Source organism: Rhinoraja longicauda, chromosome 3 (genome assembly GCF_053455715.1).
Source record: "Rhinoraja longicauda isolate Sanriku21f chromosome 3, sRhiLon1.1, whole genome shotgun sequence".
Lineage (NCBI taxonomy): Eukaryota > Metazoa > Chordata > Chondrichthyes > Rajiformes > Arhynchobatidae > Rhinoraja > Rhinoraja longicauda.
Genome location: NC_135955.1, coordinates 29,085,036 through 29,112,871, shown reverse-complemented (window position 1 = coordinate 29,112,871; position 27,836 = coordinate 29,085,036). Strand labels below are relative to the sequence as shown.

General features: G+C 43.9%; 1 protein-coding gene across 4 annotated transcripts in view; it reads right to left on the bottom strand.

Annotated features, from left to right (window-relative positions):
• Positions 1 to 559: 559 nt before the first annotated feature.
• ptar1 (protein prenyltransferase alpha subunit repeat containing 1) overlaps positions 560 to 27,836 on the bottom strand; it is a 134,711-nt gene continuing 107,434 nt past the window's right edge. For all 4 annotated transcript variants that reach the window (XM_078395439.1, XM_078395438.1, XM_078395446.1 and 1 more), the window contains 5 exons: positions 22,422 to 22,488; positions 18,932 to 19,036; positions 14,251 to 14,458; positions 13,155 to 13,474; positions 560 to 7,463 (listed from right to left, as the gene is read on the bottom strand). In XM_078395439.1, coding sequence (XP_078251565.1) covers positions 7,124 to 7,463; positions 13,155 to 13,474; positions 14,251 to 14,458; positions 18,932 to 19,036; positions 22,422 to 22,488 — 1,040 coding nt within the window. In that variant the 3' untranslated portion in view covers positions 560 to 7,123. The remainder of the gene's footprint in view (positions 7,464 to 13,154; positions 13,475 to 14,250; positions 14,459 to 18,931; positions 19,037 to 22,421; positions 22,489 to 27,836) is intronic.

Sequence of the window (27,836 nt, the reverse complement as noted above, 5' to 3'; positions counted from 1 at the left end):
CCAGGCAGTGCCTTCCAGGCACCCTCCACCCTGGAAAACTTGCCCCGCACATGTCTTTTAAAAGTTCACCCTCTGATCTTAAAGCTATGCTCTCTAGTCTTGTGACATTTCCACCTTGGGAAAATAATTCTGACTGTCTACACTATCTATGCCTCTCATAATTTTATATACTTCTAGCAGGTGTCCCCTCAATCTCCGATTGGACACTCCAGAGCAAGCTGGAGTTGATGTACAGCTTCACGCAGAACGTTAGTGAACTAAGCTGAGAGAATGGACTGCAGTAAATTGGCAGGTTGTTGACAAAGCTGTAGAAAATAAAACAGATAGGCATGGTTGAAATATGAGATGATTAGGCACCACACGCATATTTATGGTTTTAGCATGACCAACAAATGTATTATACCTGCTGCAAGCTGGATCAATAATCTATTAATGCAGCAGCTACGTTTCTGTAATAGTCAGATACAATTAGGTTAGAGGAAACCATATCTAAAGGTTTTAGCATTATACACATTAAAGCACTCCCATCACTGCAACAAAGACATTACTTACAAGGCAATAAATTGTAGAGCGAATATTTTTATTAAAAGAATCTCCACTACAGAATAAATAGAAAGTTAATTTACAATCCAGCTTAATAACTACTACAGTTTCTAAATGTGGTTCTTAAATTTGTGTATAGGTATAAAACATGTCTAACAATAAATAACCAATGCCACTATTATATAACAATACCAATTTGGACAGAGCAGCACTATAGCATGTTGTGCCACTCAATGGCACTGACACAAAGGTAACTGCAAGGAATTCTCTTGCACAGGATTCTCGTGTTTAGAAGCTTTCATCTGCAGAATTCCCTGCCTTTCTAGTATTGGTGCATGGCTACATGCAATGTTAGTTAAGAAGAGGAAGGCAGGTCAAATTCACCAGGAGCTTCTTGCTGGCAATTGGTAACAAGCAAATGTAACTGGAATCCCTTAGTCTTAACAATAGCTCATTTATTTGCTATAAATGTATTTGTACCTTTTTAAAGAATTCAATTTGTGCATCAAAATGGAAAATTGTCAAAAACGTTTGTCTTTTAGCCACAGCATTTGTGCAGTGAATGAACGCTCGATTTAGGGGTTGGGATAGGGGAAAACCTTCATTCCTGATCCCCTAAATGCATCATTCCCCGTCTTTCCATTTAGTTGGCCTTACTGCAAACAGGCACTTCATCATTTCACCATCAGGTGTAGACTGCGTCAAAGAGGCCTTCCCAAGGACAATAGCCGCCGTACATGTGGACAGGCTCAAACCATGCCCTTCGTTGCCTTCTCAGCCTGATCCACTATGTTGTCTTGATGCTGGTTTATAATAATAACATTGCTATAAAAGTGGCCAAAGCATTGCGCCAAGACGGCATAAACTAAATAGGTTAGGCACCTTGCATCATTCCAGGTTCAAAGTTACATTCAGCCATGGCCCCTTACAAAACACTCTGACCCTCCCCACAGCATCACAGGTCATTCAGCCTACTGAGGTGTTAGACCAATTCAGCTAGTTCCTCTCCCACACTCCCATAATCCTGCAATATCTTTCCTTCCATCCAGTTCTCTTCTGCTCACTGCAGTGCAAACAGGCACTTCATCACTTCACCATCAGGTGTAGACTGCGTCAAAGAGGCCTTCCCAAGGACAATAGCCGCCGTACATGTGGACAGGCTCAAACCTGTCCCTACCAGACCCTACCACTTGCAGCAGATTTTCCTTGTCCTCTTACTTCTTTTGTCAAACACCTGTAATCTATGTCTCCTGGTTCTTGACTCTTTGACCAGTGGGAGTTTCTCTGCCTCATTTTGTTACTGTTGGTACTGATTCACCTTTTCATCTCCTCTATAGCAAGAACAACCTCAATCTCTCTTCCCTTTTATCCTCACAGAACATAGCATGTATACCCCAAACACCAATTGCAGAACTTTTGTGCTAACCCAATATCCAGCTTCGAAACACAAGTAAAACTGGTTAGATTGCAATTGGTCATTTTGATTAAAGGTCATACAACATGGGGCCATAGTCTTCCCCACCCCCACCCCCCACCAAAAAAAAGGACAAAGAAGAACTAAAGGACGTAGTTCTAAGCTGAGGGGGGAAATGTTTTGATCGGAACATGAGTGGAATACTTTTCATACAGACTGTGGTAAATAAAGAGGTGCCAAAGGAAGTGGCAGGTACAATAACACCATTCAAAATCATCCTCTTCCCTCCGCCAAAGGTCATTTAGTAATTGTACAAATAAACATCTCCACTAAATATGCAGCTATATAAAGCAATAAAAATAAATGAGTAGGACAGGTTCAAAAGGATATGGGTCAAACACAGGAAGGTGGAACGAGCGTAGATAGGACATGTTGGCCGGTGTGGGCAAGTTTCCATGCTGTAAGACTGACATTTGGATAGGTATGTACATAGGAAAGTTTTAGAGGGAAACTGATCAAGCGTGGGTAAATGGTACTAGATTAGTTGGGCATCTTGGTTAGCATGGACGAGTTGGACCAAGAGGCTTGTTTCTATGCTAGTTGCCTCTTATGCTTCTTTAAAAGAATCATTAACATTCTGTTCCTCATCACAGATACCACTGGGCTTGCTGATCATTTTCTTCTAGGAGTTAATAAAGGGCATCAGTTCCAACAGCCCTAATGCACTGATTTTCTCCTACTTCCCTGCATGCAAGGACCGAAACTAGGGCCAGGTGTTGCTCCCCTCCCCAACAGCAACCGCACCTTTGGAGAGCACAGAGCAGAGCAGGTTATACAGCTGAGCACAGTTAAGCTTGTCCATTTGCACCCTTTGGGCGCCCACCTCTCTAAACCTGTCCTATCCAGGCATCTGTCCAAATGGCTTTTAAATGTTGTTAATATACCTGCCTCAACCAGTTTCTCTGGCAGGGCTGCTGTCTTTTTAATAGCCAGAGCAACTTGCTCACCTTTCTCCATTAAAAATGCTCGGTGGTTTGCTATGCATCCAGTGCTATGCATGGTGATCTGCCAGAGCTGCCAACATGAACTCATTTCCACTTTCTTCACAGTTCTGGTGAGGTTTCACTCACTATTACACCTTTATTTTTAGAATAGGACAGACAAAAAGATTTTAATGTCTTGGGAGTTTGTACAGAGGAGAATTGCTGCCATTTTCAACTGACGTTTGCAGTCAAATGGAAGTGCGAATGCAAAACTAATTCTGAGATGTTGTTGTGAATGATAAGAGGGTTTGTATTTCTAAAAGCCCTAGGTAGGTCAGGACCCTCGAGGCCTGCCCCAATAATTCTCAGATACGAGCTCAAATGTCACGATGGAGCTCGAGAATATGGGTTCACTTAAATACATTAATTTGGAAGTTGAGAAAAGCTGGCATCAACGACAGAGTATTAATCTAGATGAATACTAGATTTATTGTTTAAAGTATATCTGGTTCACCAATGCTCTTTAAGGAAGGAAATCTGCCATCCGCGCTCTATCTGGACTTTTATGGGATTGAAATTTATTCTCAGTCGCATGCACTAAACTCACGAAAGAGAACCTCTTCGTCGGGTTCACCAGTAAGGAGTCCAGCAGGCAATTGATTTTGCAAAGGCGAGGATACCGTCCCCACAAGAATGGGGCCAGGACACCGTTCGTTACCTGCCCTCCAACGTGATTTAAAGCAAGCCATTCAAATGGTATCAGACATTCACCTCACTGATAGCAGGGATTTTGGAATTTAAAAAAAAAGACTTGCTTAAGAGGTGGAAATTAATGATAATATCCATATACCATGGATGAATTGAGAAAATAGGGGGCTATGATAGGATTGCTTTTAATTATCTTAAATGGATGGCATCTCAATCATATGGGCAAAGTAAATACAAACAAATTATATAGAGGGTGCAAATTTAAGCTTTGTTTTTATGGATCATTGACATATCACGTAGCATTTTTATTAGACAGTAGCAAACATCTGAATCAGTTATTTTGCCATCACTTCCGACAAGCACGAGCATATATTCCCTCTACCTTGCAAAAACCCAATCTAGGCTTGTCTGCTCTACCCACAGGAGAAAATATACTTGCAATCGACAGAATACCACAAAGGTTTACCAGATCGAATCCTGGGATGGGGGCCTTATCCAATATTGGGCTTATACTCACAAGAATTTAATCTTTTTAATTCTTCGCAGGAGAGATGAGGAAAGATTGAGCAATATGGGCCTGTACTTACCAAAGTTTGGAATAATGGGAGATACTCTCATTGTGAAAGGGACTGACGGTAGATACTCCAGACTGGATGTCTTAGACAAGGTGACATAGTCATGTGATAAAGTGATCTGCCATACACGACTGAGGGGACATTTCTTAACGTACGGATTAGAATCATCTGTTCAGATGCAATGGATGTTCAGCCATTGGGTATTTTCAAGGCTGATCTCGATTTTGTGAACACTATGGGAACCCAAGGACACAGGATTGGGTGGACAGGTGGATCTGGGAGAGGACTGCCACAGTCTTATTTAAGAGGTAATTTGGCAAACTCCTGCTTCTAATTCAGTTTTTTTAGATCTTTCTAATTTAACCAAACACATTCATTTCAGCAAAATCATCTTGTCCTTATTGGGTTTTAGGTTTCAACAGAAATGTATCAGGATGAAGTTGCCCTGCAACAAGATGAGAACCAATTACCTGCAGCAGAGGAACGAGCAGTTCAGATTAACTATTCTATTTTGCTCTGGATTACTATATTCCAAATTTTTGGAAAGCAATCTAAGCCATAACACCCAAAAAACTCATTTGTTCCAATTTAAATTATTTCCTCACTCAAAGTAAATATTTTGCAATTAGGATCTTGGAGGGAGATCTGTAGGAGCAGAAATTGTATGTGGACTAAATATACAAAGTGGTAACATGCACTGGATGAGCATCACATCTGACACCCAATTCCATTGGCTTTAAAAGAACCAATTTTCAATGCAAAGTTCAACACACATCAATTACTTGCTGCTGCCTCACAGCTCCAGGGACCTATATTTCATTCTGACTTTGGAGACTAATTGTGGAGTTTACACATTCACTCAGCTACTGAGTGAGTTTCCCCACGGGTGCTCCATTGCGTGTTTAAATGATAACAGAATTAAATGGAAATGCGTGAGAATAAGATTCTGGTAAATGAGAGTGGGAATGGAACCAGAGATTACTACGTTGCTTAACTGGCATAGATACAGTGTCATCCCAACAGGTCATTACATGATGCTATGTTGTACGATTAGCTGAAATAGAACAGATGTTTTACCACAGACAAGATGTATGCAACAACTCTCCCTCTGAACATTGACGTACCTACATAGAATGGTGCAAACCAATCGATACAATATTAAAAAACCTCCACTATTCCAAGGAGTAAAAAAAATCAAGTTCCCTTTAACATTCCCTTTATGAGAACATGGTGTTATTTTACTCAAGTAAGAAGCAAGAAGAATTGAACAATCTAGAACAACCCAGGTAGTGTCGTGCTTGTCCTGGATTGGTCATGTAAATATTATTATTCAAATCCTACCAAGTAGTAAAAGAACCAGAGATGCAGTGAATTTATGTTTTCACAAGGACAGAGATCTTGCTGTAATCCGGAATGTGCTGTCTGAAAGCATTGGGGGGGGGGGAGGGGGGGAAGGGAGAAAACAAGATTCAAATCTGAAATTTCCAAACAGTGCTTGAGCATTTTGCTCAGAAGTGGCTGAGGCAGTGTGCCCAATGATCCATTCCCTGCTGTGTTGTGTCATTTTTGAGCCAGTTACTAAGATTTTATTTGGGGATGGTTAAAAGGATCAGGTGGCCCTGTTCCCTGTTCTAATGTATCTTTTAGGTTTAAGCTGGTTCAACAAGGATAGCGGAGTCAGGGGGTATGGGGAGAAGGCAGGAACGGGGATTGAGAATGATCAGCCATGATCACATTGAATGGTGGTGCTGGCTCGAAGGGCCGAATGGCCTCCTCCTGCACCTATTGTAAAAATTAAAAAAAACCCCACTTTACTGTGGAATGAGCTCAAATATTAATTTGCTGCAAGGCTCTATACTTTATTTCATAGGCCAAAATTGGCTTTGTGTGAATCAAGTCCCCAGTTTAATGCCCTTCATTCAATGCGTTTTTTTTTTTTTTTTTAAACTTTCCCTTCGAACAAGTTGCACATTGAATAAAGTAAGCTGCAGCAGCCCAGTGAACTAAGGTTAAATTTGCCCTCTCAAGGGAAAATGAAAATGTGAAACTGGAGACTTGTCTACCAACTGCGATGCAATGGACGTGCCAATACAGCTCGCAATCTATCCTGCACCAGGGGAAGCATGGTGTGTCAAACAACAACACGGAAAATCACAAAACAGTTTTAACTGCTAACTCAGAGATGCCGATTGTGCAAAGTCTTACTGGGTCGGCTTAAAGGGGATAAGAGCAGAAATCATCATGACAATGGGAAAGCAACAAGTGGCTTTGCAGATATTTGTAGAACTTTAGCATCACACCCTCCAAGTTGCAAGGCAAAGAAGATTCAGGCTTTGCTATCAAACCTTGCGTGGTACCCCGTTCAATCTGTCCGAGTGCTACCTGAACAGCGGCCAGTGTTCATTCTGAAGAGCAGTTTAGAAGTAAGCAAAAAATCTACTCAGTGGTAATTTAGTTTATCGGTAGCGAGAGACTGAAATCTTGTCAGGTTTAATTTCCATGAGGGTAAGCAAAGGAGGAAAAATTGGAAGTACATCCAGTTACAAATGTATTTACAAAACAAAAATCCGTTATTGGTTAACTTGCTTATAGGCATAAAATGGATAATGTACAAGCAAACATTTTTACATCTGCAAAATGGCGCCCCTCTAACGTCAACATTTTAAAAATCAGCTGGTGTTTGTCATATTAGTTTGCAAATCTTATCTCTACGTGAAGCCTCTACGAATGTAGTTTATTTTTGGGTCAGTTTCAGTTCAGCTCCCATTTTAAAGTGGGACACAGTACTGAATATTAACCTTTACAAAAAGCGCCATGCAACACCGGCGGTCAAAACAGAAAACTGTATTGGGGAGCTGGATTTAAGACTAAGTGTAGTATGGCTGAGTACTATGCAGCTGTTACTGGCATACTATTGTGTCTAGCCACTTCCTGTAAGCAGTGGCAAACCTGGCTTGCTCCGAGTTAGTGCAGCCTGCGAGGATGGCGTCGACGAACCGGTGCTCCTCCAGCAGGCTGTGCAAGTCCAGCGAGGGGCCGCGCTTCAAGCGCTTGGTCTCCTGCGTGTAGCTCTGCTTGGACGAGTTTGCCGCCCCGACAACGTCCATGGTGCGAGGGGAGTAACCAGATGCAGCAGCCAGTTGCAGGCTGTTCGTCACTGCCTCACTCCTGCTGGAGGTGTCGGCCGAGACCTGCAGATGATCTCTGTTCCAACAGTGCCAAAGGTAAAACACGCACCTCCTGCAAGAGAGGAAAAGGTAGCAGAGCTGCATTTATAATGGCTACGACTTGGAGCAGTGTGGATAAGCAGGGAGCTGCCGTGCATGGCTACTTGATCACTGAAGAGAGCAGGGCAGCTATTAAGGTAGACAAGGCAGCACGTGGAAACACAAGAGTAGTGTTCAAGTCAAGCCTAGTTTATTGTCAGATGCACAAGTAGGGTGGGGTGCAAGTACAATGAAAATCTTTGACTCAGACACACAAAAAATAAATTGTACATTAAATTTCTAAAAGATAGAAGATTGCAGAAAAACAAGACATCAGTGCAAAACACAATTAAAGAGAAACAAAAAAGTCCACGGTAGTGACCCACAGTGTTCGGTTGTCGAGGTAGGATGAGAGTTGTACGGGTTGGTTTAAAAACCTGATGGTTGTGGGAAAGTTGCTATTCCTGAACCTGGTGATGTGGGCCGTCAGTCCTTTATACCTTTTTCAGTACTGAAACTGCGCTCCTCAAAATCACAAACGACCTTTTCCTCTCCTCCGACGCTGGCAACCTCAACATCCTCATCCTACTTGACCTCAGCGCCGCCTTTGACACCATAAATCACTCCATTCTCCTCACCCGACTTGAAACCTCCTTTAACATCACCGGCACAGCCCTATCCTCGATCAAATCTTACCTCTCTGACAGGCACCAGTTCATCTCCATTAACAACTGTAAATCCCCCACCGCTCCCCTCCCCCAAGGTGTCCCCCAAGGCTCAGTCCTTGGCCCCCTCCTCTTCATCCTTCTACCTGTTCCCCCTTGGTCAATTAATCCGCCGTCATGGTCTCAACTTCCACTGCTTCGCCGATGATATCCAGCTCCTCATCTCCACCAAGTCAATCTCCCCCACCACACACTCTACACTGACAAACTGCATCACTGAAATAAAATCTTGGCTTCAATCAAATTTCCTCAAACTCAACTGCAACAAATCTGAAATCATCATCATTGGTCCAAAAACACTCACCAAATCCACCCAAAATTTCATCCTCAATATTGATGGTCTCCCAGTATCCACCTCCCCTCACATCCGGAATCTTGGAATCATCTTTGATCAAACCCTCTCCTTCGACAAACACATCAAACACATCACAAAGACAGCCTTCTTCCACCTCAAAAACATCGCCCGTCTCCGTCCATCCCTCTCCTCCACAGCTGCAGAAACCCTCATCCACGCCTTCATCACCTCCCGTCTGGACTACTGCAACAGCCTCCTCTATGGCTCACCCTCAAAAATCATCAGTAAACTTCAATACATTCAAAACTCCGCTGCCCGTCTACTCACCCACTCCCCGATCCGTGACCATATCACCCCCATCCTTTACAAGCTCCACTGGCTCCCCATCCTCCAGAGAATCCAGTACAAAATCCTCCTCATGACCTACAAAGCCCTCCATAACCTGGCCCCATCCTACCTGACTGACCTCCTCCACGGGCACACTCCCACCTGCACCCTCCGCTCTGCTGCTGCCAACCTCCTGTCCCCCCCCATCCGGACCAAACTCAGATCCTGGGGGGACAGGGCTTTCTCCATCGCTGCTCCCACCCTCTGGAACTCACTACCCCAAACTGTCAGAGACTCCTCCTCACTCACCACATTCAAAACATCACTGAAGTCTCACCTGTTCAGCACCGCCTTCAACCACTGACTGTCACCTCACCTTCTGTCTCCTTTTTCTGTTCGTTTACTTGTTTATCTATTTATTTTCTTCTCTATGTTCTAGTAATCCCTGTAAAGCGTCTTTGAGTGTTTGAAAAGCGCTTTATAAATGTAATGCATTATTATTATTATTATTATTACCTCCTGTCTGATGGTAGCATTGAGAAGAGGGCATGACACAGATGGTGGGGATCCTTGATAATAGATTAGTATTTATTGGACTAGACTATACTTTATATACTATAGTAGCTAAGGGACTAATAACTAGAAACCTAAACAATTGACTTCAAATCTCACAGCAACGTGGAGAATTAAATCCAATAATCAAAGCATTTGAAATGGCATTAGCAATATTGATAGTGAACAAAGAATCCAATGGCTTCATTAACTTCCTTGAGAGAGTTAGTGTACACAAGCGCACACATGCAAGTCTAGATCCAGAGCAACATGGGCAACTCTTAACTACCCTCTGAAGTGACCATGTGGGGTTTCTCTGGGAGCTCTGGTTTCCTCCCACACTCCAAAGACGTACAGGTTTGTAAGTTAATTGACTCAGTAAAATTGTAAATTGTCCCTTGTGTGTAGGATCTTGTTAGTGTGTGGGGATCGTGTTGTGGGTAGGATCGTGTTAGTGTGTGGGGATCGTGTTGTGTGTGGGGATCGTGTTGTGTGTGGGGATCGTGTTGTGTGTAGGATCGTGTTGTGTGTAGGATCGTGTTGTGTGTGGGGATCGTGTTGTGTGTAGGATCGTGTTGTGTGTGGGGATCGTGTTGTGTGTAGGATCGTGTTGTGTGTGGGGATCGTGTTGTGTGTGGGGATCGTGTTGTGTGGGGATCGTGTTGTGTGTGGGGATCGTGTTGTGTGGGGATCGTGTTCGTGTGTGGGGGTCGTGTTAGTGTGTGGGGATCGTGTTGGTGTGTGGGGATCGTGTTGTGTGTGGGGATCGTGTTGTGTGTAGGATCGTGTTAGTGTTTGGGGATCGCTGGTCCAGCATTTTAAGATCAACACCCACAGGATTGAGTTTTATGGTTATATACTGATTCATTTTGGTACCAAAGATATTGTTTAAATTTAGTTCAGAAACTTCTTCTGGCTCCTGGAAGAAAAATGTACATTTCATTCAGATATGAACAGTTGCGATGCGTCTGCAGAACTCATTGCTATCCATCTAAAGGGAGCTGGGTCTTGGGAAGTCTTCACCTGCACTTACGTAGAGTCACTGATATATTAACTTTAAGGGGGAATGCTGTCAGACTAAACACTTACACGTTTAATTGGCTTCTGTAAAAATTGTAAATTGCCCTTAGTGTTTGGGACAGTGTTAGTGTATGGGGATCGCTGGTCGGCGTGGACTCACTGGGCCGAAGGGCCCATTTCCACGTTGAATCTCTAAAACTCAATTTTCTGGGATTAAAGAACAGGTCCAAGGAACAAGGGTAGATAAGGTGGTTAAGAAGGTATACATAATACATGCCTTCATTACCCAAGGCATAGAAGAGTAAGCTTAGAGAAGCCTTGGTACAACTTTATGAAACATTAGTCAGACCACCGCTGATTGTGTGTATCTCTGATCTCCATTCTATAGAAAGGGTATAATTACAATGGGGAGTGTATCATCATCATATCATATCATATATATACAGCCGGAAACAGGCCTTTTCGGCCCTCCAAGTCCGTGCCGCCCAGCGATCCCCATACATTAACACTATCCTACACCCACTAGGGACAATTTTTTAAAAACATTTACCCAGCCAATTAACCTACATACCTGTACGTCTTTGGAGTGTGGGAGGAAACCGAAGATCTCGGAGAAAACCCACGCAGGTCACGGGGAGAACGTACAAACTCCTTACAGTGCAGCACCCGTAGTCAGGATCGAACCTGAGTCTCCGGCGCTGCATTCGCTGTAAAGCAGCAACTCTACCGCTGCGCTACCGTGCCGCCAATTGGCGATATTGGCGATTCACCAGCACATGTCCGAGGTGAAAATGCGGGGGTTACTTGAAATTAGAGAAATCAACCTTCATACCGTGGGTAGACACAAAATGCTGGAGTTACTCAGATAAGCATCGCTGGAGAGAGGGAATGGGTCGAGACCCTTCTTCAGACTGAGTTGTAAGTATTAAAGGTTACCAGTGATACTATACCGCCATCTAGTGGCATTACACAATACTACATCTCTGGCCAACACAAGATGAAGATGCTGGAATCTTCAGCAAAAAAACAAGGTGCTGGAGGAACTCAGCAGGTCAGCAAGCATTTGTGGAGGGAATGTACAGAGGCATTTTGGATTGGGATTGTTTTTCAGACTGATGGGCAGTAAGGGGGGGGGGGGGGGGGGGGGGAGGCATTTCTTTTCTCCAGAGATGCTGCCTGACCTGCCTAGTCACTCTAGCTTTTTATAGACAATAGACAATAGGTGCAGGAGTGGGCCATTTGGCCCCTCAAGCCAGCACCGCCATTCAATGTGATCATGGTTGATCATTCACAATCAGTACCCCGTTCCTGCCCTCTCCCCATACCCCCTGACTCCACTATCTTTAAGAGCTCTATCTAGCTCTCTCTTGAAAGCATCCAGAGAATTGGCCTCCACTGCCTTCTGAGGCGGAGAATTCCACAGATTTACAACTCTCTGACTGAAAAAGTTTTTCCTCATCTCATTCCCACATTTCTGTGTCTATCTTCGGTATAAACCAGCTTCTGCAATTCCTTGTGTAGGAAAGAACTGCAGATGCTGGTTTAAATTGAAGGTGGACACAAAATGCTAGAGTAACTCAGTGGGACAGGCAGCATCTCTGGAGAGAAGGAATGGGTGACGTTTCGGGTCGAGACCCTTCTTCAGTCTGAAGTTACTCCAGCATTTTGTGTCTATCTGCAGCTCCTCCCTATACGCAAGAAATGTGGGCTTGGGACAAAACCTGGAAAGTGATAAGTGGACACAGGTGAGGGGGTGATTGGAAGATGGGTGGAGTTAGTGACAAAGCCCAGGTGAAATAGAGATAAAAAGGTGTCAAACAAACAAAGGAGGAGTGAAATATAGAGCTGGAGTCTGCAAGAGGCAGAGTGGGAACTGCCACAGCTACCTTGACTACCCCTCCACCCGCTCTGAATTTTGCAAAGATGCCACCCCATGTTCTCAATTTCTCTGTCTCTCCAGCAACTGCTCCCAAGATGCGGCTTGCCACTCCAGCACATCTTGAGATGTCCTCTTGTTGTCAGGAATCGTGGTTGCCCTCGGCTGTTGGGGATGAAGCCCTCATTCGTGTTTCCTACACTTCCCGCAATCTTGGTCTCAGCATGTCACTCAACTAATGATGCAATTTTGAAGCATAGTCACTGTTACATTACAAGAAATGCAGCAACCAATTTGCACACAGCCAATTCCCACAAACAGGAATGTTGAGTACATATATTTCTTCATGACAAGGGAAGCCATTTGGCCCATTGAGCCTAGATCGTTTTCTCTGGAGCATCTGAGGCTTCGGGGAGACAATAAACATTTATAAAATTATGAGAGGCATAGATAGGGTAGACAGTCAGAACCTTCTCTCCAGGCAGGAAATATCAAATACTAGAGGGCATAGCTTTAAAGTTGAAAGATTTTAGTCTAAAGTCCAAGGATGGTGGTGGAAGCATTTAGTGGCATTTAGGGGGCTTTTACATCTGCACATGAACTTGCTGAGAATGGAGGATGTGTAGATCATGGAGGCAGAAGGGATTGTTAAATTGACAATATGTTTGACATAGACATCGTGCACGGAAGGATCTGGACTTGTGCTGGACTGTTCCATCAGCTCTCTGGGTTGGCTTTTGGCCCACAATCCAGCTGTGAGAGCAACTTAACTAAACCATCAGAGAATTACATCCTTGCTGAAATAGCTGGAATTAAGGTGCTAGCCACCTGCTTTTCACACTTCACATTACCCGGCTAGGAACGTCCAGCAACATTCCCACAACCTGCAAAGAGGAAATGTGTCTGATTAATTTATTTCAGCCAGTTTACCTGTGACACCACAGTGCCTCGTGTCCAGGGTAAGACTCAATGAGATCGGAGCAAAGTTCCATTTCCTCTTCGATCATGAGCGGCACATCAGCTGTATACTCTTCCATGGAAGCGCCTTCCCCCTTCCCGTATGCAGGAAGGTCAGCGTGGAAGTTATTGTGCGCAGGTGCCTTCGCTAGTCCCCCAGCGTGTGTAATGACTGTGCCCTTGGTATTGCCTGCCACGGACTTCAGCAGGAACTGACGGTAATGAAAGCCACTGTGGTCAGACACGTGGGTGGACACCCAGTACTTAGTGCTGGACAACTCGTCGAGAAGAATCTGGAGAAAATACAGAACAAGCATTAAACTACCAGAAACAAACTGAACTGTGTGAAGCACTTTTATCCAGCCAAGATCAAGGGGTAATCTAGTTAGTTTTAGTTTATTGTCACATGTACCGAGGTACAGCAAAAAGCTTTTTTGCATGCTGGCCAGTCAGCAGAAAGACAATACATGATTACAATCGAGCCATTTACAGCGTATGTTATAAGATAATAACATTTAGTGCAAGGTAAAGCCAGCAAAGTCCGATCAAGGATAGTCCGAGCGTCACCAATGAGGTAGATAGTAGATAGTAACAGGTGCAAAGAAGAGAAAATGTTCTGCAGGGCAGAGGCCAAAGCAAGGGACCACCAACGAACATGCTTGAGTAGAGTGCAAAAGTTGGCACAGTCTAGTTGGGCTAAATGGTCTGCGTTTGTTACAAGCTGGGAACAAGGCTTAATGCAAGAGCAACCCGGCGGCCCAGGCTGCTGAGCACGAAGAGGGACACGGTCCGGGGGGGGGGGGGGGGGGGGGGGGAGGGGGGAGAACGATGAGGGACCCGGCGGGCCGCCTGAGACCAGGTGCGGCGACAGGTCTGGTTCGGCGCTGTGAGGAGATAAGACTGTACTAAGAACTTTTGAAATGTTGTTGGCGCCAGAAACATGGCCATTCTGTGTATCGCCGAGGTGAAGTTTGCTGTATGATTTTACCGGATTGTACGCTAAAACAACGAATTTCACTGTACCTAGGTACATGTGGAAATAAAGTATCATTGAATTGAATGGTCCTACCTTGAGATTGCACTTTGCCACGTGCTGCAGGATCCAGATCCGATGGGACCAGGCGTTATAATTGCTTGGGTACCTCCCAGCAGCCGCCGAGCACACGGCCATCTCATCCTGGATTATTCGATGCATTTGTTCCGTTGATACGATTCCCGAATTATTCCTCGAATTTGGACGACAAATTTCCTGAATGACTTTCTGAAACACCCAGCGCCTTTTGGGAAATAAAAGGGCACACAACAGTTTGGGATCAGATAGCCAGAGTGCCAATTCATCAACATCATGAAAGTTACATCCTTCATCAAAGTGGCTGCTCACATTCTCCGCTCTAATAATCAGACCAGATACTTTGTATGGATTGGGGAGAGGAAAATGCATAAATGTAAGGTCGCTGGCAAGATAAGAAAGGAAAATGGAATGGTGGAGATCTTGAACGTACCGTCTGAAAGGGCAGAGAAAGAAATCAAGGGCCAGTATCTGTATCACCTCCAGCCAAGATCTAGGAAGTAAAGGCAGTCCAAAGGACATTTGGAATGGATCACACAGTGGTCCAACTGCACTCTTCCATCCCTCTAGGTTAAGAAAGCAGCCGAACGCCTAAGATAGACACAAAATGTGTCTTCAGACTGGTTAGGGATAAGGGAAACGAGAGATATAAACAGTGATGTGGAGAGATAAAGAACAATGAACGAAAGATTTGAAAAAAAGTAACGATGATAAAGGAAACAGGCCATTGTTAGCTGATTGTCGGGTGAAAACGAGAAGCTGGTGCGACTTTGGGGGGGGGGGGGATAGAGAGAGAGAGAGAGAGAGGGAATGCCTGGGCTACCTGAAGTGAAGGAAATCAATGTTCATACCACTGGGTTGTAAGCTGCCCAAGCGAAAGATGAGATGCTGTTCCTCCAATTTGCGTTTAGCCTCACTCTGACAATGGAGGAGACCTAGGACAGAATGGTCTGTGTAGGAATGGGAAGGAGAATTAAAGTGTCCAGCAACCGGGAGATCAGGTAGGTTCAGGCGGGCTGAGCGAAGGTGTTCTGCAAAACGATCGCCCAGTCTGTAGATAAGAACGCCTACTGTATCCTGGACATTGTGCTGATGCTAAAGCTACACATTCTGGTTGTAAGGGAGTCACAGACAAGGAGACATAGGTGCAAATTAAAGGTCTGGCCATTTAAAACGGAGGTGCGTAGAAAGTTATCTCAAAGGACAGTGAATCTCTGGCATTCTCTACCTCGGAGTCTGGTGGAGGCCAGAGCATTAGATTTTGCCAAGGTGGAGACATAAATATTTGAAAGATCGAGGAACTGAGGGCTATGCAGAATTGGTATAGAAGAGGAAGGAGTGTGAGCAGCACATATCAGCCATAATAGTGTAAGAAAATAACTGCAGATGCTGGTACAAATTGAAGGTATTAATTCACAAAATGCTGGGGTAACTCAGCAGGTCAGGCAGCATCTCGGGAGAGAAGGAATGGGTGACGTTTTGGGTCGAGACCCTTCTTCAGACTGATGTCAGGGGGGCGGGACAAAGGAAGGATATAGGTGGAGACAGGAAGATAGAGGGAGATCTGGGAAGGAGGAGGGGAAGAGAGGGACAGAGGAATGATCAGCCATGATCATTTTGAATGGCAGGGTGGGCTTGGGGGACCGAGTGGCTTCAGCAAGTAGACGGCAAGTGAAGCCAACTACACTCATTGAACTGGATGCAAAACCATCAGTATTTCTCAAGGGATTAAAACAGCAAAATAATTCCATAACAGACAATTTTAAAATAAAAGGATCATTTTCTTCATAGAAAGTGGTGGTGATTCAGTGGATTATTAAGAAGCAATCTGGCCTTTATACTTCCCAGAGCAGACTTTATCTGCTGAGGAGACTCAGGTCCTTTGGAGTGCAGGGGGCACTCCTAAGGACCTTCTACAACACGGTGGTTGCATCAGCCATTTTCTATGGAGTGGTCTGCTGGAGCAGCAGCATCTCAGTGGCAGAGGGGAAGAGACTTGACAAGCTGGTCAGGAAGGCCAGCTCTGTCCTGGGTTGCCCCCTCGACTCAGTACAGGCGGTGGGAGAGAGGAGGATAATGGCAAAGTTAACATCGCTGCTGGACAACGACTCCCACCCCATGCAGGACACTGTCACTGCACTGAGTAGCTCCTTCAGTGACAGACTCCTTCACCCCAAGTGCGTGAAGGAGAGATATAGGAGGTCCTTCCTTCCCGCTGCTGTGAGACTGCACAACCAGCACTGCTCCCAGCAGACGAGTCAACAGTAACAGTTAAGGAATACATAGTAAACTGATCACAATTTATCCTTGTCTTTACTTTTATTTATAAAGAATGATCTCTTGCTTCCACTCTGCTGCTGTAACACTGTAAATTTCCCCGGTGTGGGGCGAATAAAGGAATATATTATTATTATTGATAAGCAGTTTAACAGCGGGTCATTACTAATGGCCAGGACAACTTCACAACCTGCAGGATACTAACTATCCCCTCTGACTACAACCGTTCACAGTTGGAGAAAAAAAAGAGCTGCTAGCTTCCCTTTCATAATTCAGTCAATTCTTTGGAAAAAAAATCCATCTTTGGGTTCCCTCAAGGATAGCAGTTGTAAAGTTTCCTGGAGAAAGGGTTTTATCTCTGGTCTCCTGCACTCAAAACAGCTTCATAAAATAATGTTTAGGTTTCTGGGACAGAGTAATGCCTGGATTTTTTTTGATCGTCTTGATGGAAGGAATTAACTTGGTTCCTCCTGTCGGTTTTTTGCCAGAAGGCAGGAGGATGGTGGAGGAAGGGGAAAACATGTTTGATTCCTTTACTCCAACTCCCAGAGGGTCAGTGTTTCTGGACAGAACAGACAATTGTACACCAAAGGTTCTTTGTCTGCCTCAGCTCAAAGTCAGAGGATTAAAAGCAATTGGTGCAATACTGCCCTTATGGGATTGGGTTGCCTGGTCCCTTGCTCTTGTCCCTGAAATTTTAAAAGGGATTTAAAGTCCCCTTTGAAAGCCATTTTAAAATATATTCCCAGAGTGCTATTTCCACATCTTAACTGATGTGTTTCTCACCCAATATTACTTTTTAAACCCGCAGAGGGGAAATACATACAAGGGACTACCAATACCATTTCATACAATTGAGAGGCAGAGCAACAATGCACAATGAGTTGGCTCTGAAGATGAAACTAATAATGTTCTTTTAATACAAGCGATGAAAGTGTCACTGTTAACTGCCTTCTTGAACTGCTACAGTCCTTTGTAGAGTCAGTGTTCTGCAGCACACAAACAGTCTCTCCGGCCCACTCGCATAAGCCATCCAAGGTGCCAAACTGAGCTAGTTCCATTTGCCTTCACTTGGCTCATATTTTTCTCAACTTCTCCTGTCCAAGTACCTGTCCAAATGTCTTTTAATTGTACCCACCTCTGCCAGTTAACTGCTCCTTGCATATACCCACCGCCTTCTGTGTGGAAAATGTGCCTCTCAGATCCCCTTTAAATCTTTCCCCCCTAGTGAACGTACTGTAATAATCTTTGTTTGAGACTTCCCAGATATATTAGATCTAATACCGATAATAAAACAGTGTTACCAAAGAGACCCTGAGGCAGTGGTTGTCCCATGGGTCATGCTTTCAAGTAGAACATCCCTGCAGCCAGTGGCTTTCAATGTCAGCTCGAAGCCAATTAACCAATGGGAATTTGTAATATGTGGAGGTGAGGAAGCCACTTCAGGTCATGATGGAGCTAGTAGGCAGGTGATTGTGAGTAAAGGCCCAAGTCCATGGTGAATCTGGACAAAAACCTTTGGTGCTGTATGAGAATGATTTGCCTTGGTTGAAATGGTCTTTCAGCATGGTTATAGTAAACCCTTCTGTACCATGGATGGCACAGTGGCGCAGATGGTGGAGGCACTTCCTCACAGCGCGAGAGACCCAGGTTCGAACCTGATCTCGGGTACTGTCTGTGTGGAGTTTGCACGTTCAACATATGGCTGTGTGGGCTTCCTTCGGGGGCTCTGGTTTACTCTCACATCCCAAAACGTGTGTGTCTGTAGGTTAATTGGCCTCTGTAAATTGCCCCTTGTGTGTAAGGCATGGATGGGAAAGTAGGATAATATAGAAACTAGTGTGAATGGATGCTTATTGATCAGTATGGACTCGGTGGGCCAAAGGGCCTGCTTCCATGCTGTATCAGTAAACTATGGCATCAGCAACACCCTGGCAAACTGACTTGAATGTATTGGAGCAGTAATGCTGTCTTGTCTATATTTCTAATGCCCACTCGCCATGGGCATTGAGGAAAGGAAACCTTAGCAGGGAAATGTTATTATGACACAAATAAGTCAGGATGTTATTCATTTTCAGAACAACTTCAGGAAGGGGATGGCTTTCATGACACCGACAGCTGAGTAGCAGCCATCCAGAGAGGTGAAAGATAGTTCTGGAAGATCGTTCATTCTGAATAAGGAGGAAGCTAGGGTGGTACTTTGTATGTGAGAAAACAATCCTACCAACTTTTCCTTTGGAAAAACAAGGTCTCTAATTGTTATTCAACCATCCTATCACGAGAAAAGCTCCATCAGTAGTCATTAAAACTGCCTAGGCAATTTGACCCAAATAACAAGAAAAACTTTGGTGACAAAGTCCAAGCAGAGCTTTCCAAAAACCTTGCACCGTGTTCATTGACGTACCTGTGAATCCAAGTCTCTGGGCTTTTAGGGAACTTTGTTAAGGCCAATTTCCCAAGGTGCAAGTCTTTAAGTGGATCCAAGGCACCAAGCTGAATGAGTTCCTTTCTGGAAAACAATATCAACGTCATCCCCTTGTTGCACTGAAGCAGATTCCAGTCATTAATCAGGCAAAGCAAAACATGGACACAAATGACATCTCATTTTAGATATATTAAAGCATTGAAATACTAATTACAACGTCTGTAAAATCATTTTAATTACAGTCATTATTAATCTTATCTCAACAGGCGGTCTTTCCTGGCACAGCAATAGTTTTAGCTTTAATAGCAGGCTAGGGACCAAATTCCAGCACAGCAACTTTCAAATGAACGCAACCCATAAGAAAAGGTGACCCTGACTGTTGATAAAATGCAACTACCCTCAGGGGAAGGAAATTTGCCATAGTTGGCCAGTCAGGGCTCATGATGATACAAGCCACTAGATCTGCAGAGGCCTGGACTACATGCTGAGATGCAGGTTTGATTTGCACCAGGGCTATTTGGGGAGGGGGTGTCAAATTCTGGCAATTAAATACATTTGGTATGATAACCTGGTGGTAAGCAGACTGTTGCAAAAACTTTTCTGGTCCTCAAGGAAGGCTGGCAGTCTTAACAAGCCTAGTGTACAGGTGGTTCCAGACTACTACATTAGGACGGTACAATGGTAAAGCTGCTTGACCACTGCCTCACAGCACCAGTGCCCAGCTGGTAGAGCCACTGCCTCTATCCATCAGAGACCCGGGCTCAATCCTAACCTTGGGTGCTGTCGGTGTGGAGTTTGCACAATCCCCGTGACCATTTGGGTTTCCTCTGAGTGCTACAGTTTCATCCCACGTGTTGAGGACGTGGGGAGGATGGTATGTTAATTGGCCTCTCGTGTGCAGGTAGATTCTGGGTGAGTTGATGAGAATGAGGGAGAATGTAAAAAACAGGGTTAACGTAGGATTCACAAAATGGGTAATTGATGATCGGTGTAGATACTGGGCCAGAGGGCCCGTTTCTGGGACATTCAAAGAATGGGACCTTTGCTGGAAAAGCCACGTTCATTGGTCATTCCTAATTGACCCCTGAACTGAGCAGCTTGGCGTCATTGAGAGAAACAACCCAGAAACAGGCCCTTCAGCTGAGTCCACGCTGACCCTCCACCAGCCTTCTTTACATGAACCTACCCTGGCCAATTCTATTCTCCCCGCATTCCCATCATTTCCTCTTTAGATTCTGCCACTGACCTACACACTGGGTGCAGGTTTAATTTACAGGGTTAATTCATCTACCTCCATACATGTCTGCAGGTTGTGGGAGGAATCCAGGGCACCCAGAGTAAACCCATACAGGCATAGGGAGAACGTGGCAGACTCCATACACACAGCAGCCAAGGTCAGGATTGAACCCAGGTCTTTGGTGCTGTGAGGCAACAGCTCTACCAGCTGCACCACGGATATCCACCACGCATATCTGCTACCCAGCTATGCCAACAATCTGCAACCTTGGAAGAACATGGAATATAACCTGCTGATAAAAGTTAAACCCAGTCATAGATCCCTCCCCGGTTCTTATCCTCTCCTGCCCCACAACTCTCAAAGTACCTGGCAACTCTTCAAATCTACACACAAAGTGCTGGAGTAATTCATCGGATCATGCAGCATCTCTGGAGAAAAAAGATGGGTGATGTTTCGGATCCGGGCCTTTCAGCACTGTGTGTCTATTTTTGGTATAAACCAGCATCTGCAATTCTTTGTTTCTACTCTTCAAATCTCCCTTGCCCATCCCCAATTTCATTTCCTTCACCACTGCCAGACATGCTTCCAGCAACTCTTAAGATCATATTTTCATACTTCTCAAGACAGAGAAAGGGGCCATTCAGCCCACTGAGTCGATGCTGGGTCTCAAAGCAATATTATCTTACTCCCCCCCCCTCCTTTATTATCCAGCAATGTACTTTCTATCACTCATTAATTCCTCGATCCTCCCACCATCCACCAACATTTTACAGTAGACAATTAACCTACCTACCTATTATTCAAGATACACTTTTTAATTTTCTTCAACTAACTGCCCTGTCCGATTGTAAAATTTTGTTTGCGCTCCTTGAAAATTATGCTATGCCAAATTGTCATAGCAACCCACTTTTTTACCCCCACCCCCCTCAGCGGATCATTTTCACCATCTTCTATTTAGACATTCCAGCCGATATTGATTGGATCCTTTAGAGTGCTCTTGCATTGCCAATATAAATGAAAGATAAAATCCCTGATCACTTGACAGCAATCAATATCCCTTCTTCAACATCTATCCATTAACAGGGAGAAACAAAAATCATGATATTTTGGGAGTCAATACACGAGGCTCAAATTCATGCCAGCAAGTAGCACTTTGGTCTCGTGCCAGAAGCTGGGAGTTTCAGCCACAAGTTCTCAGTTGATACTCGAGTGAAGGAACATTGCACCATCATAGAAACATAGACAATAGGTGCAGGAGGAGGCCATTGGGCCCTTCGAGCCAGCACCGCCATTCATTGTGATCATGGCTGATCGTCCACAATCAATAATCCGTGCCTGCTTTCTCCCCATATCCCTTGATTCCACTAGCCCCTAGAGCTCTATCTAACTCTCTCTTAAATCCATCCAGTGATTTGGCCTCCACTGCCCTCCGTGGCAGAGAATTCCACAAATTCACAACTCTCTGGGTGAAAAAGTTCCTTCTCACCTCAGTTTTAAATGTCCGCCCCTTTATTCTAAGACTGTGGCCCCTGGTTCTGGACTCGCCCAACATCGGGAACATTTTTCCTGCCTCTAGTTTGTCCAGTCCTTTTATAATTTTATATGTTTCTATAAGATCCCCTCTCATTCTTCTAAACTCCAGTGAATACAAGTCTTGTCTTTTTATTCTTTCCTCATATGACAGTCCTGCCATCCCAGGGATCAATCTCGTGAAAGTATTAGGTGCTATTCCCATTAATACATTAACATTATAAATTACATATATTTTCATGTTCCATTACCTAATATATATTACCTTATATTCCATTACCTTATATATTTCCTACATTAAGACAACAACTACATTTTAAAGATGCTGGAAAAAGGAGGTCGTTGAGACAGGTGTTATCACAGTGTTTAAAAAAAACATTTGGACAGGTAGGATAGCTTTAGAGGGGAATATGGGCCAAATGTAGGCAGGTGAGACTAGTCTAGATGGGGCAACAAGCTGTTTCCACACTGTATGAGCCTATGACTATTATGATGCTATGTTCATGTAGCTAAAAAGCTCTTTGGGGCAATTAGAACAATACGATAAAACCGGAACCTACTCTCCATCTTTGTTACATTCAAACAGTAATACAGTCATATGCAAATAAAAAATGCCCGAAAGGATCGGTAACTGGTCCTCAAACCGACAGCGGGTTAAGCAATGAACCATAGGGATAATAATACTGGCTCACGGTGACATACCTGACGTTCCAGGCTGTAGTGAAGTCTGGGTTTAGCAGCAGTAGAGTACAAGTGAGATCAGTCAGAGCTGAAAGGGAGAGGAACAACCAAGAATTGTCAGTTGTCTAGATTAACACCCACTGTTGCCAAAATCCACAGAGAAATTCATCACTGGTTGTATGTGCACGGGTCGGCTGCCACCTCTAGTCATACTGAAGCTGTTTAGACTGCACAGACTTGAGTCAGTTCAGCTGGATCATGACTGATCTTCAACCCCCAGTCTACTTTCTTCTCATGCCCACATTCCTAGCTTTCCATGGACGCCGAAGACCTAGCTCAGCTTTAAATATACTTGTTGACCTAGCCACCAGAACTAGCAGGGGTGGTCTAATGATTCACACCCATGCAGGAAGAATTTTCTCCTCACCCCAGTACGAATAGCTGATACCTTATTCTGGGAAGTTGTCCATTAGTTTGAGTGTCGTTGGCCATGGGTAACAATTTCTCTGTTGCCATCCTGCGAATCTCATTCAGAATTGGGAGTCAGCAAGGTCACGTTTCATTTTTCTAAATACCAGAGAATTGATGTTGTCCCTCAGAGGACAATCATACCAATCTCACCTTGGCAAACATAAAAGCTCTACTGAAATCAATGTAGCCAAACAAATAGGAAGTACAACTGCTCTGGTCAATAACATTCTCACACATTTGGTGCCACAGATGAATTTCTACCTCAAGTCATCTTTCCATAAATCAAACATGCTTTTATGAAATCCACAGAAATTGCATAATAAAACCAGTACATTACTAAGTCACAGAAAATTCTGGTTTAAAAACCCAAACTAATTTTCTACAACGATGTTCGGACCAAGAGGAGTAACATTCAGGAAACCAAGTCATGAGTACATATACCACATTCAGGGTTACTTGCAACACAGTAATGTACAAAAGGCAGGGTGATATGTATACTCAACCTTGATATTGTGCTATGATTCTCATATTGGTCAGGGCTTATTACAAAACACCAGTCAATAAATCAGACTGAATGTTAACAATATAGATAAAATTGGATTGATTGAAAGATACAGCATGGATACAGGCCCTTCAACCCACGAGTCCACACTGACTATCGATCACGCCTTCACACTAGTTCTACGTTATCCCATTTTTGCATCCACTCCCTACACATTTGAGCAATTTACAGAGGCCAATCAATCTACAAACCCGCACATCTTTGGGATGCGAGGGGAAACCGGAGCACCTGGAGGAGACCCACGTGTTCACAGCATCTGAACATGCAAACACCACACAGACAGCACCCATGAGCACGATCAAAGGTGGGTCTCTAGCCCTGTGATGGAGCAGCTCTACCAGCTGTGCCACTCTGCCGTTCCCGAATGCTCTCCTTGCTGAATTGCCTAGCACTCAATTGTGTAAATTTAAGGCTATCCAAAATTCCTCTGCCCCTCTTAACCGGGGCCATGTCCTGCCAATGCAGCTCCATGCAAATCATCCTGGTTAGGACATGGTTGGGTTATAAAATTTGCTTTTTTTGTGCTGAAGTCCATCAAGATTTTGCATCTTTGCACCCTAAATTACTCCAAGCATTTAATTGCTGGATACTTCCAATTCTGGATCACTCACACAAATTTCCTTCACTCCCACTCTGACTCTCTGGAATTTCCTCTCAACCTCCATGCTTAACCCCTTCTTGCCCCCTGTCCTTTCTTCAGGCACCATGACTTTATTTCTGACCTGAATTCTGTCAAATTCTGTTTGTTATGGCTCACCAGAATAGACTCGAGATATTTTATGGCATTATTAGAATACATAAAAACACAGGGGAAGTTATGTGAAGGTAAGTTGAAACAAGCTGCAGATGGCGTGGAACATGTCACAGTACAGCTGCATGTTCAGGCCCTTCTGCCCATCATGTTTGCTCTGACCATGATGCCGATCCATCTAATCCCATCTGCCTGCACAAGGCTGTTTAATACCTATTCCCTACCTGCTCATGCGTCTGTCTAAACGTCTCTCAAACATTGCGATTCAACCACCTCCCATGGCAGCCTGTCCAGGTTCCTACCACTCTGTGTACAAAACTTAGAGTAAATCTTCTTAAACGCTCCTCTCTCCCCCCCCCCATCCTTGAAGTTATGCCCTCTAGTACTTCACATTTTCCGTCCTGGGAAAGACTGACCGTTCACCCCATCACGGTCTCTCATCATTTTATATACTTCATTCAGGTTGCTCCTCAGACTCAGACTATCCCAAGAAAACAATCCAAGTTTGTTCATCTTCTCCTTATAACTATTACCCTCCAAATCCAGGTAACATCCTGGAGAACCTCTTCTGCACTCACTCCAAAGTCTCGTTATACTTCCTAGTGTGGTGCCCAAAATAGCTTGCAATATTTCAAACATGTTTTATGTAAAGTTTTGTGCAGTTATACGACTTCTCAACCTTTAATCTCAAATGCTCTGACTAATGAAGGCAGGTATGTCATATGCCTTCTCTACCATCCTCTGCACCTGTGTTGCTACTTTCAGCAAGCTATGTACATACATCCCAAGATCCCTCTGTACATCAGTAATCCTAAAGGTCCTGCCATTCACTGTACATTATCCTCTTGCTTTTGATCGCCCAAAAGGCAACATCTTGCATGGATTAACTGCACAAATTTACAACTAAAATGGAACAAAACCTAAAGAAATATATTGTATTTACACGCCTGTTACGCTGCTGCAAGTAAGAATTTTATTTTTCTGTTGTCAGTACATTTGACAATTCAAGACTCCTGAGTTAGTGGGTTAGATTTATGTACTTATAACTAAAGTTGTCAAAATAACTCTGCACACTAAAACTGAATATGCATATAAAAATTACATTCAATGTAGTTTGCTTTAAAAAGGCAGGTACCTACGCACACTATGTAAACCTACATGATTTCAATTTTCATGTGCATCAGGATATAGATGTAATTTGGAATCAGATGTAAAAATGTATCAATTATGTTTAGCTCCAACTGTGGAGAAACCAGCATATTGGCTGAGCATGGGGAGAAACACTGAATTGAGGTTAAGGCAAAACTAAGTTGAATAGGAAACTGAAGATGCTTGAATTGGATAGGTAGATCAGATGCAATAATTGGTATCAGAGGGATGAAGACATTTTCCCTGACAGCAGTCTCAGCTATTGTGTAGCCATAATTACACGTGGCAGTCATTTTTGAACTGATGACCTTGTGCATTTATGGATCATTGGTAGCATGATGGCACACCAGGGAATGACAAAGTTAAAAATTCAACAGGAAAATGTACAGTCACAATGTCTGCCACACAATCAATAGATTTATATTGTACAGGTTGATCGGGAAGCATCATTTTTTTGGTACTAAAATTGTTCTTTCATGTAATCATTGGTAATTCAAGTGGCATTGTGTGACATTTGAAAAACAGCGTGATATTTGTTCTATAGTTTATTATTGTCATGTGTACCGAGGGAACAGTGAAAATCTTTGATTTGCGTGCTATTATGGCAAATCATAATCACACACATGCAGTGCAAAAGAGAAAATAAGTGCACAATAGTGTTAGTGACAGAGAAAGTGCAGATAAAAATATACGCAACGGCCGCAATGTGGTAGATTGGGCGGCAAGGTAGCGCAGCGGTAGAGTTGCTGCTTTACAGCGAATGCAGCGCCGGAGACTCAGGTTCGATCCTGACTACGGGTGCTGCACTGTAAGGAGTTTGTACGTTCTCCCCGTGACCTGCGTGGGTTTTCTCCGAGATCTTCGGTTTCCTCCCACACTCCAAAGACGTACAGGTATGTAGGTTAATTGACTGGGTAAATGTAAAAATTGTCCCTAGTGGGTGTAGGATAGTGTTAATGTACGGGGATCGCTGGGCGGCACGGACTTGGTGGGCCGAAAAGGCCTGTTTCCGGCTGTATATATATGATATGATATATAAGATCAGAAATTCATCCCCAACAAATGAGAGCTCCATTCAGGAGCAGGAAAGAAGCTGTTCATCCAGATTGTGTGGCAGACATCTGGTGTCAAGTACACTCAAGCGTTTGTATTTTCTGCTTGAAATGAGAGACAAGAGAATGGCCATGTTCAAGTCATTGATGAGATGATGTGAGGTTTAGACTGAGCCAATGGTGGGGAGTGGGGTGGGGGCAGGGGAAGAGACTGGTAGACTGGATTGCATCCACCACTCTCTGCAATTTTTTTGTGGACCTGGGCAGAGCAGTTGCCACAACAAGCTGTGGTGCATCCTGATAGCTTGTGTTCCATAGTGCAGCTACAGAAATTCATTGGAAACATGCCTCATTAGTCTTCCGGGGACGTAGAAGCATCAGTGTGCTTTCTTGGCCATAGCATTAATGCGTTTGGACCAGGTCAACTGTTAAGTGATATTTGCATCTACGAACTTGAAGCTCTCAACCATCTACACTTCAGCAGGTGACTCCACCTCGCTGTTTGAATTCAATGAGCAGTGCCTTTGTTTTGTTAACATTGAGGGAAAGGTTGTCTTGGCACCATGCTACAAAGCTCTTTATCTCCTTCCTGTACTCCATCTCATCGTTGTTTGAGATCCAACCCACAATAGTGGTGTCATTTGCAAACATGTAAAAGGGTGTTAGGGTAGAATGCATAGGGAATACATACAGTAAAGGGTTAAGAATGTAGCCTCCCTGAGGTGTTAAGAATTATTGTTTAAGATGTTTTGTCAACCATCCTCACTTCTCATGGTCCGTGGCTCAATAAGTCAAGGATACAGTTGCAGAGGAGGGTGCTGAGTCCTTGGTCCTGAAGTTTGTAGCTGCTGCAGTCAGAGCTATAGTCAAAACTAGTCTGGCATTGGTGTCCTTGTTAGACAGATGTTCCATGGATGAGTGTAGGACCAGAGATATGGTGCTGTCATATGGACCTGTTGCATAAGTAGGTTGATTGCTCGAGATTAAGTCTTACATCAGATCATGAAGTGAAGTAACAATTTAACCCAACTTTTTCCATCAATATCATTCCTGTTGAGTCTGTGTCTTCAATTTCTCAATTTCCTGATTTGTATGAATTTGAAGCAAACTCAAGAAGGGACGGACCCGAAACATCACCTATCCATTCCCCCCAAAGATGATGCCTGATCCCCTGAGTGTATCCAACACTTTGTATTTTTCTCTTGTGGATGGATCGCCTGTCAAACGTGCCTGCTTTTTGGTTTTCAAGCATAATCTTTGAAAGAAAGAATGGGTCGACTGGGCTTATATTCACTGGAATTTAGAAGGCGATCTTATAGAAAAATATAAAATTCTTAAGGGATTGGACAGGCTAGATGCAGGAAAAATGTTCCTGATGCTGGGGGATTCCAGAACCAGGGGCTACAGTTTAGCTATAAGGGCTAGGCCATTTAGGACCGAGATGACAAAAA